Genomic DNA, 20,066 nt, shown 5'->3' with positions numbered 1-20,066 from the left:
TTTTGGAAAACCTATTTTGCGGCCAATTTGGAAAGTAGCTGCCGCGTCCGTCAGGGGCCGAATTGGCAGCGCCCCGATATCTATATCTTTTCGTGACATATAACCCTACATCTGTGCCAAATTTGTTGCTTTTATCGCAAAATGCACAATTGTTATGAATATTTCAGCTCAGCTGCCCCGCTGTTACATGAGATTTAGATTTATTTTCATTTCTTTTCTGTAAATTTTTTAATCTGGAAAGAACTTTGTACTTAAGTTTGACAAGTGTTATATAAATTATTATTATTACTATTACTACACTAGTTGCTTAGGTTACTTATCTCTACTTTCTTATGTAAAACAGAAATGAAGCAGTAAAACAATGGCTTATGAGATTTCTTAAAAACAATCTCTGCAGCCTCAGGAGTGTGTGTAATGTGTCACTAGCCTGTCAGTAAACGGCTGCCCGTACAGCGGTCCGTTGCCCACACCGGGTTCCTGTCCCGGGTGAGGAAGAGTTTATGAGAAATGTGGAGCCATCACCAAAGCCTGAGGAGCCAAGAAATATTTTACAGCTGAAAAATGAAATGTTTTCAAATGTGGAGCAGGTTTGAACCGAGGCTCCGTTTGTAAATGACGAAACATACTGTGCGTTCCAAAACCCATTCTACCATACTACTTAGTATCACAGAAAAAAAGATTTCTTATGTCCCAATACATAGTATGTCAAATGCAGTGTGCCAAAAATACCAGGATGTCCCACTACATCTGGTCACATTTTACAGTATGAAAGCCAGCATGCTTTTCTGGCTGTTCTGACCCACAATCCTCTGCACAGCAGATATATTGTATTCATACTGCATGCAACAGTACGTACTTTGTAAGGGCAGCTGCAGTGTACTAGAAGTAAAAAGGAAAAGTATGTGATTTGGGACGTAGTCAGTCGTGCTGCTCCTCGTCCTGGAATGATTCATAGTTTGATAACTCCTCCCTCCTCTTCCTGCTCTCAAACACAGACTGCTACACTCGGTCCTCTTATTTCCTTGTTCCCTCCCCTTCAGATCGACAGTTTGAAGGTGGGTGTAACCAACATAACACATGATGATTACATCAGAGCTCAAACTAGTGTCGGTTCTCAGGAAGTGAAACTCAGACAGTCGTTGCTACTGAGAGGTGAAATGGCGCAGAAAGGAGTTCAGCTGGAGAGAGAGTCATTCTCTTGTTCGATCTGTCTGGATCTACTGAAGGATCCGGTGACTACTTCCTGTGGACACAGCTACTGCATGAACTGTATTAAAAGCTTCTGGGATGGAGAGGATGAGAAGAAGATCTACAGCTGCCTTCAGTGTAGGCAGACCTTCACACCGAGGCCTGTCCTGCTGAAAAACACCATGTTAGCAGTTTTAGTGGAGGAACTGAAGAAGACTGGACTCCAAGCTGCTCCTGCTGATCACTGCTATGCTGGACCTGAAGATGTGGCCTGTGATGTCTGCACTGGGAGGAAACTGAAAGCCTTCAAGTCCTGTCTGGCGTGTCTGGCCTCTTACTGTGAGAAACACCTCCAGCGTCATTATGACTCAGCTCCGTTCAAGAAACACAAGCTGGTGGAGCCCTCCAAGAAGCTCCAGGAGAACATCTGCTCTCGTCACGACGAGGTGATGAAGATGTTCTGTCGTACTGATCAGCAGTGTATCTGTTATCTCTGCTCTGTGGATGAACATAAAGGCCACGACACCGTCTCAGCTGCAGCAGAAAGGACCGAGAGACAGAGAGAGCTGGAGGTGAGTCGACTCAACATCCAGCAGAGGATCCAGGACAGAGAGAAAGATGTGAAGCTGCTCCAACAGGAGGTGGAGGCTGTCAATCGCTCCGCTGATAAAGCAGTGGAGGACAGTGAGAAGATCTTCACCGAGCTGATCCGTCTCATGGAGAAAAGAAGCTGTGATGTGAAGCAGCAGGTCAGATCCCAGCAGAAAAGTGAAGTGAGTCGAGTCAAAGAGCTTCAGGAGAAGCTGGAGCAGGAGATCACTGAGCTGAAGAGGAGAGACGCTGAGATGAAGCTGCTGTCACACACAGAGGATCACAACCAGTTTCTTCTTAACTACCCCTCACTGTCACCACTCAGTGAATCTACATCCAGCATCAATATCCGTCCTCTGAGCTACTTTGAGGACGTGACGGCGGCTGTGTCAGAAGTCAGAGATAAACTACAGGACGTTCTGAGAGAGAAATGGACAAACGTCTCACAGACAGGGACTGAAGTGGATGTTTTACTGTCACAACCAGAGCCCAAGACCAGAGCTGGATTCTTACAATATTCACAAGAAATCACACTGGATCCAAACACAGCATACACACAGCTGTTATTATCTGAGGGGAACAGAAAAGCAACATTTATGAGACAAGAACAGTCTTATTCTAGTCACCCAGACAGATTCACTGGATATTGTCAGCAGGTCCTGAGTAGAGAGAGTCTGACTGGACGTTGTTACTGGGAGGTGGAGAGGAGAGGGACAGGAGTTAATGTAGCAGTCGCATACAAGAGTATCAGGAGAGCAGGGAGGTCGAATGAACGTTTGTTTGGATACAATGATAAATCTTGGGCGTTAGATTGTAAACAAGACAGTTATAGCTTTCGGTACAACAAAGTCCAAACCCCCGTCTCAGGTCCTCGGTCCTCCAGAGTAGGAGTGTACCTGGATCACAGTGCAGGTATTCTGTCCTTCTACAGCATCTCTGAAACCATGACTCTCCTCCACAGAGTCCAGACCACATTCACTGAGCCTCTCTATGCTGGACTTTGGCTTTACCGTTCTGATGTCACTGCTGAGTTGTGTAAACTGAAATAGACAGAAGTCATTTAAGGGTTAAATTCAGTGTTTTAACTCTTAAACTTCTCTGGTGTCCATCATTGTTGCTGCAGAGCTGATTTGTGTCTGGACCGCAGAGGACCAGCCCTACAAACACTAAAGTGTGTCACTGACTGACTGACTGAGTGATGAAGTTACAGGATTCATCAGCGACTGTTGCAGGTTCCTCATTGGTTGTTGCTCTTTCTAAATGAAAAGCTGGAGAACAGTTCAGTGTTTATGTTTTCTGGGGATTGTGTCAGCGGTTCATTGAATCATTACATCGTGCTGTTGTTGTGCATGTGCTATTGTTTATAGTAGTTTAAGTTACGTTACGTTGTGCTTCGTATTGTGTTACCACCGTGCATTCACACCAAGCAGGAAGCACATTAGCAAGCCACACGTCGCTACTGCGGTATGAACCCAAAATAAACACACTGTGCTGTGATTTAATATCAATAAACGGATCAAAATGATGCCGAAATAACGACATTATGATGTTGATTTGTAAAAAGAGTGAATTCATGCTTTGTCGGGTCTGTCCGCAACACAGCAAGCAAACAACTTTTAAAATGCTTGTTTTCTGAACGGAGTCCGGATCGATCAGTGCCAGGCTATGCTAACATTGTAGCTGCTCCATCAACACTCCATCTAGGAATAAACACGGCAGCAACAACATCAGTGATGACGTCAACTTTGTAAGTATGTATATATTGTTACACACCACTTATATGATGAATGCTTTTGATACACATGCTTTAATAACAAGCTGAAATACTTTTAACCTGCAGACTGTATGTCATGATGATACATTTACACCTTGTATAAAATGTATAATATACTGACTAGTAAATGTCACCATTTACTATTACTGAATGCAATTTGATCATTATAAGTTGTCTTTCAATCAAACATTAAGATATAAGTGGAAAAAACTGTTCACAAGACATGATAGACATGACCACTGATTATTTGTGTAACAATTTAGCCACAAATTCACATTATTTCTATTCTATTGTCACATTCTACCAAAATGGCCGGTGTTGAACAACAAAATATGAATATAAGAAGTGTTTTCAGTCCAAAATGGCGGCGGTTCTGTAAATGTGTGAGTGTCTTCAGGTGGCGCTCCTTCCTGTGTCTGTTTCACTGCTCATGATGATCTTTGTTCAACTGAACTGATATTTCTCTGCATGAAAATGTAAACTTCTCTGTGCTCTAAATGTCTGATGAATATTTGTATATATATATATATGTGTGTGTGTGTGTGTGTGTGTGTGTGTGTGTGTGTGTGTGTGTGTGTGTGTGTTGTTGTTTCTCTTCCACTGCACGGGTCTTAAAGGAAGGTCTAGTGATTTATTTCTTATCATAGATATTCTGTTCTCACCACTTTTTGTAAAGATATCTAGAATCACATTTATTTGTTGGGCAGACTAAATGTTGTCGTCCAGATCGACGTACAAACGAGATCCTAAGATGTTTAATGAAACTGTAATTATCATGATCATAATCAATAAGGAAATCATTATTCTCTGTTACATCGCTGAGATTCTGCTCAAACAAACTGATTGTGTGGATGAAAATGAATCTGTACGTGAAATCATTGAACAAGAGTCATTTAGCAGACTTTACTGATGGGATGTGTGAACAAACTGAAGGTTTCTATAATCAATAAACAAGAATGAACTAAGTCTTTGCTTGTCTTTTTTCCAGGGTATCATACAAAGCTCCAGGCTGCTTTGGATCAGGATGACGTCCTGAAATTGAACCGTTTTGTCACAAATGCTTCAAAGTTAAATATGTGAGGAAATGAGTATGAAGCATATTTAAATATTTCAGGACCGTTTAGTTTGATAACTCCCTGTTGTCAGTCAGCTGTTTTTAACCAGTCAAAGAACACAGTTTGTTGTGAAATCACACTGGATCCAAACTGATTTGGTGTTCATGGTATTCAACCTCTAAATCACTATTCCAATGCTTAGTCTGTTTATGATAAATATCCCATGAAATAAGGAATAATCCCACAACATTATTCATATTTAACATTGATTATTATTAGTTATTCTCAGATGGATTTCTCTGTTTGTTGTGTGTAGAGGTGGCTTTACTTTACTGTTTAAGTTCTGGACTACCTCACACTGTCTTCTGTCTGAGTGTCCTGAATAGTGTATATAGAGAAGTCTTTGTCCAAATGAACCCGTAAAGATTCACAAGTGCATATTTGTCTCTCAGTTTGGGGCTCCGTCCTCACTAGGCCGCCGTTTGTCTCACCCCAAACAGAGCTCTTGGGGATAGAGCGGCCCAGTGAGGGCTGTGTGGCAGTAAGAAAAGCTGTTGTTGCCTCCTGTGATCACTCATTTTAAATGTCAGCGTAGCCCATCACACAGTACGGCTGCTGTCATTAAACAGTATCAGATGATATTGTGATTGAGTAATGCTCAGCAGAGCAGCAGCTTGGGAATGACTGCTGGTCAGCAGGTGGTACTATCTACGAAAATAATGTGAAATACTTTTGTCTCTGCATATTGACTGCTGAACACGTGGAGATTCTCTCAGAAAGCGCCGACTTGGACCACAAGAGGTCAGGAGTGCTCAGTTTTAAAGTGGTCTGAGGATGTTAATCCACCAATCTGACAGCCTGAACTCATTCAGTCAAAGTCCAAGCCAAGCTTTCACATCTAGCTGTTAGTCTGAAGGACATGAATGTCATCAGGACACTGAGCCATATCACAGTCAGATGCTGAACTAGCGGTCCTGAACCTCGTCATCGCTGTCATTACTGTGAATGCTCATTTTGATCCAGAGATTTCTGTAGAACATGTGACTGATGGACAGTAGTTCAGACACTGCAGTGAGCTTAATGGAGATCGTCTGACCTCTTGACCTCTAGTAGAAGACGTTGCATGGTGTGAAGGACAGCGAACGGCGTTAATATTCCAAAACGTTGCAGAAAACTGATTTTATGACTCTTGATGATTTCTAAGGTGAGTTCAAGCTGATTAGATCAGATGTCAGAAGATCACAGGCATGATTTTATTTACCTCTTTATCTTTAAAGGGCACTTTTTAAAAGCTTTTAACCTGAGAAAAACATAAAAACCAAATAAAAGGAGCACGGTCACTTCAGGGTCAAAACTTCATCTCCTTGCCTTCATGATGAGATGAGATGAGATGAGATGAGATGAGATGAGATGAGATGAGATGAGATATACTTTTATTGTCCCCGTTGGGAAATTTTTCCTGGACTCTGTCCAACTGCAGTTACAAACACTAAATTAAAACAACATCAACACCAATAATAAACGATTCCACACAAGACAGGGAAACAGTTTCACAGAAACGGATGTTTCAACACAAACACAGTCCACGTACATAACGGCACATACTATCACACACACCATGGCAGGTATTGCACCGAGGTAGTGCACTGCACCGTCTACCGTCTTGCCCATATTGCACATACAATACCCCAATATTACACAGATGCAACATATTGCACTGTCCCTATTTAACATATTGCACTGTCCCTATTTAACATATTGCACTGTCCCTATTTAACATATTGCACTGCAGCTTTATGTTATGAATTGTTGAGAGGTTTAATAGACATCGGCAAGAATGAATGTTTGTAACGGTTCAATCTGCTCCATGGGACTCTATATCTCCTGCCGGAAGGTAAAAGTTGGTACTCCTGATGTAAGATGTGAGTTGGGTCTCACACAGTTTTCTGTGCCTGTCTGATGACAGACTGCTCATAAAGCATCTGGAGGGTAGGGTGGGTTTTGACCCCCATAATCTTCATAGCAGTCTGCACCAGGCAAGAAATCTGTGACCTCAACTGCACGGTCAGGTTACCGTACCCAGCGTCCAAAAAGGTCACTGTGCCCCCTCAGCTGAATTCTCGCCTGACAAAAAACTAAACTGAAATAACAGCTAGGCTATAAGTCAAATGAAGTCATTCAGTTTGGTAATGGAAGGACTTAACACTGCAATGCAAAATAAAGCACAAAACAGTGATAGTTTTGCATTTAGGAAACAACTAGGACATGTACTTGGGCTTGATTACATTGTTTTCTATTGGAGTGTCCTAACTGGCTGCGAGCAACACGGTGCTGCACAGCGACGTTTTGTCTGAACTTCTATCGGATACACGGTTCCTATTTTTTACTGTCACTCATATTGAGAGGAACGGCTGATTAGTTTAGATAAAATGAGCCGACAAACCGGGTCAGTTGTCCTGGATGTAAATGAAAATATTAACTTGATTACTGACACTTTCAGCACAGGCATGGACGCTCGCAGTTATATGTAATAAAGTTCACTAGTGAAACTTTATTACGAGCTACCTGTCAAAAAATATAACAGACACCTCACTAATGGTTCAAATAAAACACGAACACACAGCGTAAAGATACAACTATGGAAACTCTGTGAAATATGAACCGTCACTACAATATTTCAGTAAGAAGCCTCGTTTTGATCCGCTCCGTTTGCGTGTTTGTTTTTATTTTATTTTTTTATCGAGCTCAATAGAAAAAATGAGAGAAAGTAGACCTACAAACCCGGTGCATTAAAACACAATTAGGACCAAGAGAGTAAAAAGCATCCTGTGCTCCTCTCACATCTTACTTTTTTCTACCTGTTTGGATTATTCTGTTCAGTAATGTGGAATAAAACAACAGACTAATGTTACACTACAGCAGGCTGAGCAGGGACAACAACTGCTGAGTGAAACATCCACATTTAGTCTTTATTAACTTAAATTATAGTTATGAAGAAATCAGTCAGACTGTTAGATTAATGTGTTGTTTAACTCCCTGTTTACTTTATCTCGGTACCCGTGTGTGCACATTTTGACCCTGGCACGAGCAAGACGCAGGGCGTGCCTGAGGAGTTATCTGTAGCCTCCAGTACCTCCTCATTTCAAAACAGAAACCATAATAAGGTGGCAGCTGGCTGGAGAAGATTACTAGACAACAACCTACTTGCTCTTGGTCATATCGTATGTTATTTCCAGTAAATATCACAAATAAAACGTGTGTTTTCTGATAGAAAAAAAAAAAGGTACGACTGTAGGAAGATAACATATTATTAAGTACTACTAACCCATCTTTGAGGTGCTTATGTCTTCAGCTCCAGTCTGATCTGGAGCTCACAGCTGATATGTTCCTGGTTTGTTTACATGATGTAACAGAAGTGCAGAGTTGCAGAGAAGGACAGAGAGCGTCAGATGCGCGATGCAGCGCGATAGTCGGACGCTCTCATCCAGTTAGGACACGGTGTTAGTTTATAACCTGTTTTTGTGGACATAACAGCACGTGTATGCGTGCGTGCACACCTGTGCGCATAAGTGGCAGTATGTATACACCTCTCTGTCAGTTTATTTCTTTCATGAAACATGATAATGTTAAAGATACACTTAAAGGGACTGTTTGTAACTTTCTAAGCGTATAAATGTAGCGGGTTGCCACACATGCGCGCTCGCATATGCGCGCTCGAGTGTGGCGGCTGACTCGTCTCCTCTGCCTGCTCGCCTTCACTCAGACAGCGCGCGCGTTCTCGCGTACTCGCTCCACCTCTAGACGTGAACGCGCGCTCACTCCACACTGCAGAAGAGTTAGTTTAGCTCTGAGAATATCTAGTGAATGTACAGTGGACGTTTGTGCAGAAATAAATGCTGCAGTTCCTCCAGATCAACAGAGGTTTTCTGTGTCTTGGGAAGTAACGGGGCTTCGCAGAGAGAAACGTTACCGTCTCGTTACCGACCGGTTGCCGGTGTCTTCCTGCTCTCTCCGGCTGCGGGCGGAGGGATACGAGTTTCTCGCTGGGGAGCCCCGCTGCTGAAGCCTGCGCTGAGGCAGGAGAAGCAAACACAGTATCAGCATTGATTCATGGAGAGACCTTCGTCTGTTCAGCTAACATTACTGCCAAGCAGCTGAAATATAGAGGGATATTGTGCTTTTAGCTGACGTGTGTCGCCTCACTGTTTTGAGCAATGCTTCGTTGATTTCACAGCCACAGGTGTCGCTGTTACAGTTTTTCTCAATTGTTTACACACAAATACTGGTACTTGACACACAATGACCACAACATGTAACTCATGCACCAACCCCCTGAACCAATTCTGCTAAACTACAAGCACAATTCCTGCTTTACACTCAAATTGCAGTTCTAAAACACACTTTTTTCAAAACACTACACACAATTCTCTGCATTTGGCACAATTTTCATGAAGAAAATCTCGTTTTCACAAGGAACACACTGTCATTCAAAATTCTAAAGTCAATTGCCCTACTATGCACACTGACTCATCACATGGGCAAACACCTGTCACACAGTGTTACAATTAGCAATCAGAGCTTTAGCATAAAAGGGCAAACATTGCTTGTGATGTGGATGAGGTGCTGTGGCCAGACCGAAACAGAAGAGAAGATGCAGCATAGTTTTTTTCCCCGTTTTTTTTACAGTAACTGTATACAGTAAATTCTTCTGTTGTTTTGTATGTAGACCACTGTATGTGCAACTTTGTGTTGGTTGGGATGTACACTGTGTACATTGTTTTTGTGGGGAAAATAAAATATATTTGTTACCGTGTATTTGTGTGTTCTGAGTATAAAAACAATATTCTAAAATATTTTACAACACACTTATGTATGTACTGTCTGTAGTAAGTGTAACACTGAACAAAAAAAAGGCCTAAGTCATTATGATGAATGGAGAAGAAGTGTTTTCCATTCATCATAGTGTTTTACATTGAGCACATCAGTGTTCAACTGGTTCTTATGAATGTCTATTCATATGATGGTTTGTGTGTGTCATTTGAAAACAAAATACCATTTTGAGAAGAAATAACATTGTTTTGAATGTAAAGTTTCATTTTGCAGGAGAATTGAGGGGTTTTGCCCATTGTGTGTGTGTTTTTTGATTTGTGTGTAGAGTTCTGAGAGTATGAGGCATGCTTTCAGAAAATGTGTGTAAACAATCGAGAAAAACTGTAATAAGCATTTCTGAAAGTTACAAATAGTCCCTTAAATAAAGGCTATATGAGGTGAAAAAAAATGCCCCCCCTGTCAAAGCTGATTGCCCGTCCGCCCCTAACACTCTGGCGCCGACCCTGACCGTATCATACCGTGACACCATATCTAATGATGCTTTCCAAGACAGCCCGGTAGAAAAGTAACATGATCTACTGCTCCGCTCCATAGAACCTGAGTCTGCGTAAAAAGGTTTCCAACATGTACCTTCCAGCTGAGAGTGTTGTCGATGTTGACCCCTAAATACCTGTATGAACAGACCTGTGTGATAGATGTATTTAGATAGATAGAATGACAACCAATAGCAGTAAAACTGACAGAGGTAATGCTGGATACATTTCTCGTTCACCAGTAACCTCTAATCACAGTGAAAGTGGTTGTATTGCTAACTAGCCGTGATATCGGCCCAACTAAAGGAGAAAATCATCATCAGTTGCTTCTGCTGCTTTTTTTCTCTCTCCATTCAGTCCTGTTGCTAGTGAAACAGGTCGATAAGGTTGCTTTCACTCATAACCCGTTTGGTTACCTGAAAAGGTGGGTCTCGGTCCGCCTCCAAGCGGACTCTGGTACGGTTTGTTTATGTAATTTTAGCATGATTTCAAAAGCTAAACTAATAAATCCATCTGCTGATTGTGAAATCTGTTCAGGAAGTGATCTTATTGATCTGTATTTAAGGCCATGTATAGAAGCACGCCAGCGAGGAGGTTTTCCCTGATTAACAGGTCAAAAGCAGTTAAACCCACCGATCATAAGGTCGGTGGTTCGATCCCCGGCTGCTCCGGTCACATGTCGATGTGTCCATGAGCAAGACACTTAATCCTAAATTAGCCATCGGTGTGTGAACGAGTGTTTAGATTAGATCCTAGTTGGCACCTTGCATGGCAGCCTCTGCCATCAGTGTGTGAATGTGTGTGTGAATGCTGACATGTAGTGTAAAGTGCTTTGAGTGGTCTGAAGACTAGAAAAGTACTAAATAAATGCAAGTCTATTTACCATTAACCATTAACTCTATATAAAAAAGTGTATGACAGCGATCTCACAGTCATACACCCCATGCACGTGTCCTTGCGCTCCCCGACGTTTTCACTATGCATTCACACCAATCATCTGAAAGCGTGTAAAGAGGTTTTTGTACAGTCCTGTCTCTACTATTATTCATCATAACGTGGCTGATTTGCAGTCTAATAATACTAACTAGAAAATGCATTTCCTGCTGAAAATGCGTGGGAATGCTGACAGCTGAAAGGACCTGCAGGATCTCTGTTCTAGTCAGCTGCTCGATAGCGGTGTTTTAGTTTTAGTCTTTTCAAGTTATATTGAGTGTAGGGAGCCTTCCTTTAGGCCTGTTTTCATTTAGTGTTTCCCTCTCCCTTTGAATCGCTTGCGATTTTTGTGGTTATCCTTCAGGAGTAACTTTAAGATTCCCCTGGGGCCTCATGTATAAACGGTGCGCACGTACTAAAATGTTGCGTACGCTGTGTTTCACGCTCACGCCGGGATGTATAAAAGTCAACGTGACGTGAGAATGTGCAGACCGTGCCGTAAATTCTAGACCAGTCGTGAAAATGTGCGGGCCGTCCTCCAAACTGTCATCTGGCAGTGTCAAACTATAAAGTACTGAAACTCGCTAAATGCGTAAAAATATTTTTTCCACTCAACTTACTGAGTTTTATTTATGATGTGGGATCCAAAAAACCCACATATTTCTTTACTAGTTTGCGCATAATATTTAACATCAGAAGGCACAACAAAAACACATTTAAACTAATTTCCCAGAGATGACATGCCTTAACCACCGTGCCAAAACCAAAATCGCGTGCTGCACAATGTGGCAGACCAACATGCTGTGTCTGTGCTCCAGAGGAGCTACAGATGGATGAACCGGACCCTGGCACACCTAACAATGAGCCAAAAGCAGCAGCTTTACAGCGCCGTTTAGATGCAACACACAGAATGTAAAGCAACGAGGTGAGTTGAGACAAACATTTATTTTTCAACAAGGTCTTTTAATATATAACTTATCCCACCAAGAACCTCATTCATTCTTTTTAATTCGTTGCATATATATTCTTCATTGTATTGACAATCTCTCTCTGTGACTCACAGCACAGCGTTAGTGAGGACACGGCCAGACCGCCGCCCCTCAGCAGTCGAGGCTCGGGCGCAGCTGACCGTTCTTCTTTTTGTTCCTTTTCCAGCGTGATTTGCCGTCGTTATTTGGACAATAGGTGACAGCATGGAGCGTGTTTATAGTCATTTGCATAGTTATTAATGGGAGGAGACAAGGCGGACCAAGTGGCACGTGCAGCTGCGCTCAATTTCACGTTCATTGAGATGTATAAAGGAAAGGTACGCAGGAACAGGCGTACGCACGGTTTTATACATGTGGAAATTTCTGTGCTTACGTACTTTTCCAATTTTGTTAGTACGCCATCTTCCAGTGTGAAAGCTGCGCAGTCTTTTATACATGAGGCCCCTGGTCCGCAATTGCGTCCCTCCCCCTGTCCTCCTGATGGTTAACTTAACGGAAAATGCATCAGGGGCCTCATGTATAAACGGTGCGCACGTACTAAAATGTTGCGTACGCTGTGTTTCACGCTCACACCGGGATGTATAAAAATCAACGTGGCGTGAGAATGTGCGTACCGTGCCGCAAACTCTAGACCAGTCGTGAGAATGTGCGGGCCATCCTACAAACTCTGTCATTTTGGCAGCGTCAAACTACAAAGTGCTGAAACTCGCCAAATGTGTAAAAATAATTTTTCCACTCAACTTACTGAGCTTTATTTATGATGTTGGATAAAAAAAAACCCACATATTTCTTAACTAGTTTGCGCATAATATTTAACATCAGAAAGGCACAACAAAAACACATTTAAACTAATTTCCCAGAGATGACATGTCTTAACCACCGTGCCAAAAACAAAATCGCGTGCTGCACAATGTGGCAAACCAACGTGGTGAGCCTGTGTCCCCTGGAGCTACAGATGGATGAACCGGACCCTGGCACACCTAACAATGAGCCAAATGCAGCAGCTATACGGCGCCGTTTGGATGAGATACACAGAATGTAAAGCAACGAGGTGAGTTGAGACAAACATTTATTTTTCAACAAGGTCTTTTAATATATGACTTATCCCACCAAGAACGTCATTCATTCTTTTTAATTCGTTGCATATATATATATATCCTTCATTGTATTGACAATCTCTCTCTGTGACTCCAGCACAGCGTATAGTATATATTTAGTGAGGACGCGGCCAGACCGGCGCCCCTCAGCAGCCGAGGCACGGGGCGCAGCTGACCGTGCGCCTTCGGAAGCCTTCGGGAGCCTTCGGGAGCGCACGGTCAGCTGCTGTGGAGACGTTGCGTTTGTTACTGATTCCTGATGAAAGACCATCAAATAAAATATGTTTTCTAGCTTCCACCTCAGTAACAAACACTTCAATTTCACACTCTGTGAAATTCTTCTTTTTTGTTCCTTTTCCAGCGTGATTTGCCGTTGTTATTTGGACAATAAGTGACAGCATGGAGCGTGTTTATAGTCATTTGCATAGTTATTAATGGGAGGAGACAAGGCGGACCAAGTGGCACATGCAGCTGCGCTCAATTTCACGTCAATTGGGATGTATAAAGGAAAGGTGCGCAGGAACAGGCGTACACACGGTTTTATACATGTGAACATTTCTGTGCGTACGTACTTTTCCAATTTTGTGAGTACGCCATCTTCCAGTGTGAAAGCTGCGCAGTCTTTTATACATGAGGCCCCAGGTGTCTCATTTATAACCGTTGCGTACGCACAAAACGGGGCCTGAAATGTGCGTACGCCACTTCCCACGCAACAGTTGTGATCTATAAAAACAAACTTGACGGAGAATGTGCGCACCGGTACGGAAACTTTGACCCGTGCGTACGCATATTATGGAGGCACCGAGGCAGGGGAAACTGGAAACGCAGATGAATTGAAGCCAGAATGTAGACATTAAATGTCATTATACGTATGACGGATTTACAGAGTGATATTATTACTACTTATACTTGATATACTACTGAACAGAGAGAAGTAAAACTATATATGAGCCAGTAAGAGCTCCGTCACCTATTGAAGCGACCTGAGAACATCTGAGAGCATCGTTTGATTCTTTTCTTTTCTCGGTGCGTTCCAAACATTAAAGCAGCCGCCGCACATGGCAACACGAGTCAAATGCTCTGAGAGCTGGCATAGCGAAATGTTTTGCCACTGAGCTGTATTCTAAAATGATATTTTGTATTTCTTTGGTGATAGAGGCAGAAAGAAATATGTGTGTGTAATATGTGTGTGTTATTTACATTGTGTGGACAGAGAGGGATTCTTTAGCTGAAGTTCATGGGTTATGAGATTAGCTTGATTCTGTTCATCCCTGTGCTGCTTGTGTGCATCAACGCAAGGTGTCAGTGTTGTGACAGGGAAAGTATTCACATTGCCTTACTCACAATATTCACATATAGTGAGTATTTAATGTTTAAACTGTAGGTTGTTTGCATAATAATCTACAACTCAAATGGGTTCACAATTATGAAATAGTCATTTAATAGTGTTGTTTACACTTTACTATTGAGTGGTTTATAATAATAGTGAGGTTGACATATTTCATATGTTAATATTACGATGCAAGTTAATATTGTGATGCAACAGTTATCCTACATTCATGGGTTAAGCATTGAAAAGTTGTATTATATGTTGATATTGATCAAATTAAACTGTACAGTTAAGAGCTTGGATAGATTTGCATATATTGCTATATAAGCCGTGTTATTTTACACAGGCTAGGTTTTCTGGATACCCTTGAACTCCGGATTTGGATTGGAATCTCTCCCTGACGAGGGGGATGGCGAGCTACCCGTGCTGAGCACCTGGATTGAGGAGCGCTTTCAACTTTCATCTGCCTTGCTGTCAGTGTGGTAGGACTGTGGGGAAGGACCTCAAAAGACAATTGGATCTGAACATTTTATTTTGGGGATTACTTTTATTTTTTAGGGTGCACCCAGTTCAATAGACATTTCAAACTGAACAAAACTGAATGTCGGCAGTAATTGTGAATTTATTCTGTGTCAATACAATCATTTTCCCTTAAACTTAATTCTGTGTTCTGCTTACTCATTGTGGTGTCCGATTCCTGTTCATTATTCCTCTCTACGAATCTAGGATATACTAGTCCAGTGTATACTTATTCATCAGGTGGGTTACAATGACATGACTTATTCATTTATTTATGGTTTATTAGATAGGGACAGATACAGTATACATATAGACAAAATGAAAATGGCTATCCGATGCAACTATCAGACTGTCTCCAGTGCGCCACCGCGCTGCGCCACACACTCTGCCTCCTCCAGTCACCTCCAACCAGCACATCTTCACCAGTATGGATTGTGTAAATTAACAAAGTGTGTAAATGAAGCCAGTGACAGCTCTCACACAATCGTTACACTCCATATCAGCATTATCATTATCAGTCCTAATCATAATGCAGGACAAGTTCACTATAAAAAAAAAAATAATAAATAAATAAATAATAAATAGTGTACACCTGTCAAACTTCCTTTTTTCTAATGATATCCAGGTGGGGGATATTACTGATTGTCTTGATCATTTTAAGTGAATGGATCAGAGTGATTGCTGTAAAGATATAAACACAGCGGTGAGACTCGGAACATGCTGCATGGTGCTGGTGGATATACCGGCACTGTGAGGACTACGTGACGTGAATGAGAGAATCAGGGGGGAACGAGTGTTCAGAGACCTCCTCACCTACAAACACCTCCATCTCTGTGTCAGAAAAACTCCTTTTCTTGGTCTTCCTCTTGGGAGTTGCCGTGATTCACCGTAAAGAACCACTGATCAACAACAGGCTCATTCACATGCAGAAACATTCATGAGGTGCTTTGCATCGACCATTTATGGTTGAATGTGGGCGTGTAGTGGGCGGAATATGAGGCGGATCCACGTGCGCACATTTCCAGGTGGAGTGTGATTTATAAAGGGAACATTGCGTGCAGGTGTGCGTACGCACGGTTTTATAAGTCAATTTTTTTTGGCACATTTTTAGTATGGATCCTACGCACTGTTTTATAAAAGAGACCCCTGGTAATTTTCTTCCAGGACATTTTCTGTTTTTCTTCAGATGTTTTTTCTTAGAGTGTGGTGGCTGATCAGCACAAGACCTACGAAAAATATGAAAATGTTCTAAAATGTCCCGTGGTACCAGTCCATCTCTCCCCTCATTCACCAACGTTCAGGGGAACCACCCTATGTTTTCCCTGACAATGCAACATTATTTTTCATACTGCCTGCCTGAATATACCTGTATTCTCCCTCCGTCTGAAACGCTCCGCAAAACCAAGCAAACCAACAACGTGCGCACTTAAATCACGTCCAAAACATTCAAATTTGTGGATCCCAAAGTGTAAACAATGTGCTGGAGTATGGCAATGGAATATTTAATTGGATTTCTTTTGGTCAAACTTTGCCTCCAGCAACCCGCTTCCTCAGTTCTTGTATCATGCCGTAACCCGGCCAGCGTTTGCTGTTATACAATAGTATATACATGTTTTTAAAGTGCTATTGCATATCAAAAAAATAAAACAAAAAAATGGATCCTACTGGAGTTGGCACCTTGCCGTGGTGGAGAAGCTTGTGTGTCTCTTTAACCCTGTATTTCAACAGGAGACTGATCTAAGTTTCCTTATAAATTCAACCAAGTCAGCTTGGTCACAGGTTAGAGACCGGACAAATATCAGCTCCTTTGCTCAGATTAGAAGGCCATTGCAAAAATAAAACATTGTCATATGAACCTGAAGTGCTTACTCCAACTAAAAAGCTCTCATGTCACCTCTGTCAGTTTTACTGCTAGCAATACAACCCAAAGTTCAGCATCACTTTAACTGTGATTAGAGGTTACTGGCGACCAATAAAAGTATCCAGCGTTATCTCTGTCAGTTTTACTGCTTTATTGGTTGTCATTCTACCATGAAGGCATGGGGGTGAAGTTTGACCCTGAAGTGACCATGCTCCTTTTATCTGGTTTTAATGTTTTTCTCAGGTTAAAAGCTTTTAAAAAGTACCCTTAAAAAATGAGGAGGTAAAAAAATCATTTCTGTGATCTTCTGACATCTGATCTCATCAGCTTGAACGCACCTTGGAAATCATCAAGAGTCGTAAAATCAGTTTTCTGCAACCTATTTTGCGGCCATTTTGGAAAATGGCTGCCGCGTCCGTCAGGGGCCGAATTGGCAGCGCCCCGATATCTATATATTTTCGTGACATATAACCCTACATCTGTGCCAAATTTGTTGCTTTAATCGCAAAATGCACAATTGTTATGAATATTTCAGCTTAGCTGCCCCGCTGTTACATGAGATTTAGATTTATTTTTCATTTCTTTTCTGTAAATCTTTTAATCTGGAAAGAACTTTGTACTTAAGTTTGACAAGTGTTGTATAAATTATTATTATTATTATTACTACACTAGTTGCTTAGGTTACTTATCTCTACTTTCTTATGTAAAACGAAAAATGAAGCAGTAAAACAATGGCTTATGAGATTTCTTAAAAACAATCACTGCAGCCTCAGGAGTGTGTGTGATGTGTCACTAGCCTGTCAGTAAACGGCTGCCCGTACAGCGGTCCGTTGCCCACACCGGGTTCCTGTCCCGGGTGAGGGAGAGTTTATGAGAAATGTGGAGCCATCACCAAAGCCTGAGGAGCCAAGAAATATTTTACAACTGAAAACTGAAATGTTTTCAAATGTGGAGCAGGTTTGAACCGAGGCTCCGTTTGTAAATGACGAAACATACTGTGCGTTCCAAAACCCATTCTACCATACTACTTAGTATCACAGAAAAAAAGATTTCTTATGTCCCAATACATAGTATGTCAAATGCAGTGTGCCAAAAATACAAGGATGTCCCACTACATCTGGTCACATTTTACAATATGAAAGCCAGCATGCTTTTCTGGCTGTTCTGACCCACAATCCTCTGCACAGCAGATATATTGTATTCATACTGCATGCAACAGTACGTACTTTGTAAGGGCAGCTGCAGTGTGCTAGAAGTAAAAAGGAAAAGTATGTGATTTGGGACGTAGTCAGTCGTGCTGCTCCTCGTCCTGGAATGATTCACAACTTGATAACCCGGTCCTCTTATTTCCTTGTTCCCTCCCCTTCAGATCGACAGTTTGAAGGTGGGTGTAACCAACATAACACATGATGATTACATCACAGCTCAAACTAGTGTCGGTTCTCAGGAAGTGAAACTCAGACAGTCGTTGCTACTGAGAGGTGAAATGGCGCAGAAAGGAGTTCAGCTGGAGAGAGAGTCATTCTCTTGTTCGATCTGTCTGGATCTACTGAAGGATCCGGTGACTACTACCTGTGGACACAGCTACTGCATGAACTGTATCAAAAGCTTCTGGGATGGAGAGGATGAGAAGAAGATCTACAGCTGCCCTCAGTGTAGGCAGACCTTCACACCAAGGCCTGTCCTGCTGAAAAGCACCATGTTAGCAGATTTAGTGGAGGAGCTGAAGAAGACTGGACTCCAAGCTGCTCCTGCTGATCACTGCTATGCTGGACCTGAAGATGTGGCCTGTGATGTCTGCACTGGGAGGAAACTGAAAGCCTTCAAGTCCTGTCTGGTGTGTCTGGCCTCTTACTGTGAGAAACACCTCCAGCGTCATTATGACTCAGCTCCGTTCAAGAAACACAAGCTGGTGGAGCCCTCCAAGAAGCTCCAGGAGAACATCTGCTCTCGTCACGACGAGGTGATGAAGATGTTCTGTCGTACTGATCAGCAGTGTATCTGTTATCTCTGCTCTGTGGATGAACATAAAGGCCACGACACCGTCTCAGCTGCAGCAGAAAGGACCGAGAGGCAGAGAGAGCTGGAGGTGAGTCGACTCAACATCCAGCAGAGGATCCAGGACAGAGAGAAAGATGTGAAGCTGCTCCAACAGGAGGTGGAGGCCGTCAATCGCTCCGCTGATAAAGCAGTGGAGGACAGTGAGAAGATCTTCACCGAGCTGATCCGTCTCATGGAGAAAAGAAGCTGTGATGTGAAGCAGCAGGTCAGATCCCAGCAGAAAAGTGAAGTGAGTCGAGTCAAAGAGCTTCAGGAGAAGCTGGAGCAGGAGATCACTGAGCTGAAGAGGAGAGACGCTGAGATGAAGCTGCTGTCACACACAGAGGATCACAACCAGTTTCTTCTTAACTACCCCTCACTGTCACCACTCAGTGAATCTACATCCAGCATCAATATCCGTCCTCTGAGCTACTTTGAGGACGTGACGGCGGCTGTGTCAGAAGTCAGAGATAAACTACAGGACGTTCTGAGAGAGAAATGGACAAACGTCTCACAGACAGTGACTGAAGTGGATGTTTTACTGTCACAACCAGAGCCCAAGACCAGAGCTGGATTCTTAAAATATTCACGAGAAATCACACTGGATCCAAACACAGTAAACACACGGCTGTTATTATCTGAGGGGAACAGAAAAGCAACATTTATGATACAACAACAGTCTTATTCTAGTCATCCAGACAGATTCACTGGATGGTGTTGTCAGGTCCTGAGTAGAGAGAGTCTGACTGGACGTTGTTACTGGGAGGTGGAGAGGAGAGGGACAGGAGTTTATGTAGCAGTCGCATACAAGAGTATCAGGAGAGCAGGGGGGGGGATTGAATGTGGGTTTGGATACAATGATAAATCTTGGGCGTTAGATTGTAAACAAAACAGTTATATATTTTGGTACAACAAAGTCCAAACCCCCGTCTCAGGTCCTCAGTCCTCCAGAGTAGGAGTGTACCTGGATCACAGTGCAGGTATTCTGTCCTTCTACAGCGTCTCTGAAACCATGACTCTCCTCCACAGAGTCCAGACCACATTCACTGAGCCTCTCTATGCTGGACTTTATCTTTATGATTATGATGTCACTGCTGAGTTGTGTAAACTGAAATAGACAGAAGTCATTTAAGGGTTAAATTCAGTGTTTTAACTCTTAAACTTCTCTGGTGTCCATCATTGTTGCTGCAGAGCTGATTTGTGTCTGGACCGCAGAGGACCAGCCCTACAAACACTAAAGTGTGTCACTGACTGACTGACTGAGTGATGAAGTTACAGGATTCATCAGCGACTGTTGCAGGTTCCTCATTGGTTGTTGCTCTTTCT

General features: G+C 42.4%; 2 protein-coding genes across 2 annotated transcripts; both read left to right on the top strand.

Annotated features, from left to right (window-relative positions):
• The first annotated feature begins 1,146 nt into the window (after positions 1–1,146).
• Positions 1,147–2,828, top strand: LOC141777681 (tripartite motif-containing protein 16-like). The gene has a single exon (XM_074652169.1). The coding sequence runs from the start codon at positions 1,158–1,160 to the stop codon at positions 2,826–2,828; it is 1,671 nt and encodes a 556-aa protein (XP_074508270.1). The 5' UTR covers positions 1,147–1,157.
• Positions 2,829–18,182: 15,354 nt separating this feature from the next.
• LOC141777673 (tripartite motif-containing protein 16-like) lies at positions 18,183–19,857 on the top strand. Its single transcript, XM_074652155.1, has one exon. It carries the CDS (start codon positions 18,187–18,189, stop codon positions 19,855–19,857), a length of 1,671 nt encoding a protein of 556 aa, XP_074508256.1. The 5' UTR covers positions 18,183–18,186.
• Positions 19,858–20,066: the final 209 nt, after the last annotated feature.

The sequence above is a fragment of the Sebastes fasciatus genome, chromosome 1 (assembly GCF_043250625.1).
Source record: "Sebastes fasciatus isolate fSebFas1 chromosome 1, fSebFas1.pri, whole genome shotgun sequence".
Taxonomy (NCBI): Eukaryota; Metazoa; Chordata; class Actinopteri; order Perciformes; family Sebastidae; genus Sebastes; species Sebastes fasciatus.
Note: the sequence above shows the minus strand (reverse complement) of the source record. Positions and strands in the feature narration are given on the sequence as shown.

Excerpts from the sequence above, each read along its gene's own strand:
- LOC141777681 (XM_074652169.1), top strand. The coding sequence starts at position 1,158 with ATGGCGCAGAAAGGAGTTCAGCTGGAGAGAGAGTCATTCTCTTGTTCG.
- LOC141777673 (XM_074652155.1), top strand. The coding sequence starts at position 18,187 with ATGGCGCAGAAAGGAGTTCAGCTGGAGAGAGAGTCATTCTCTTGTTCG.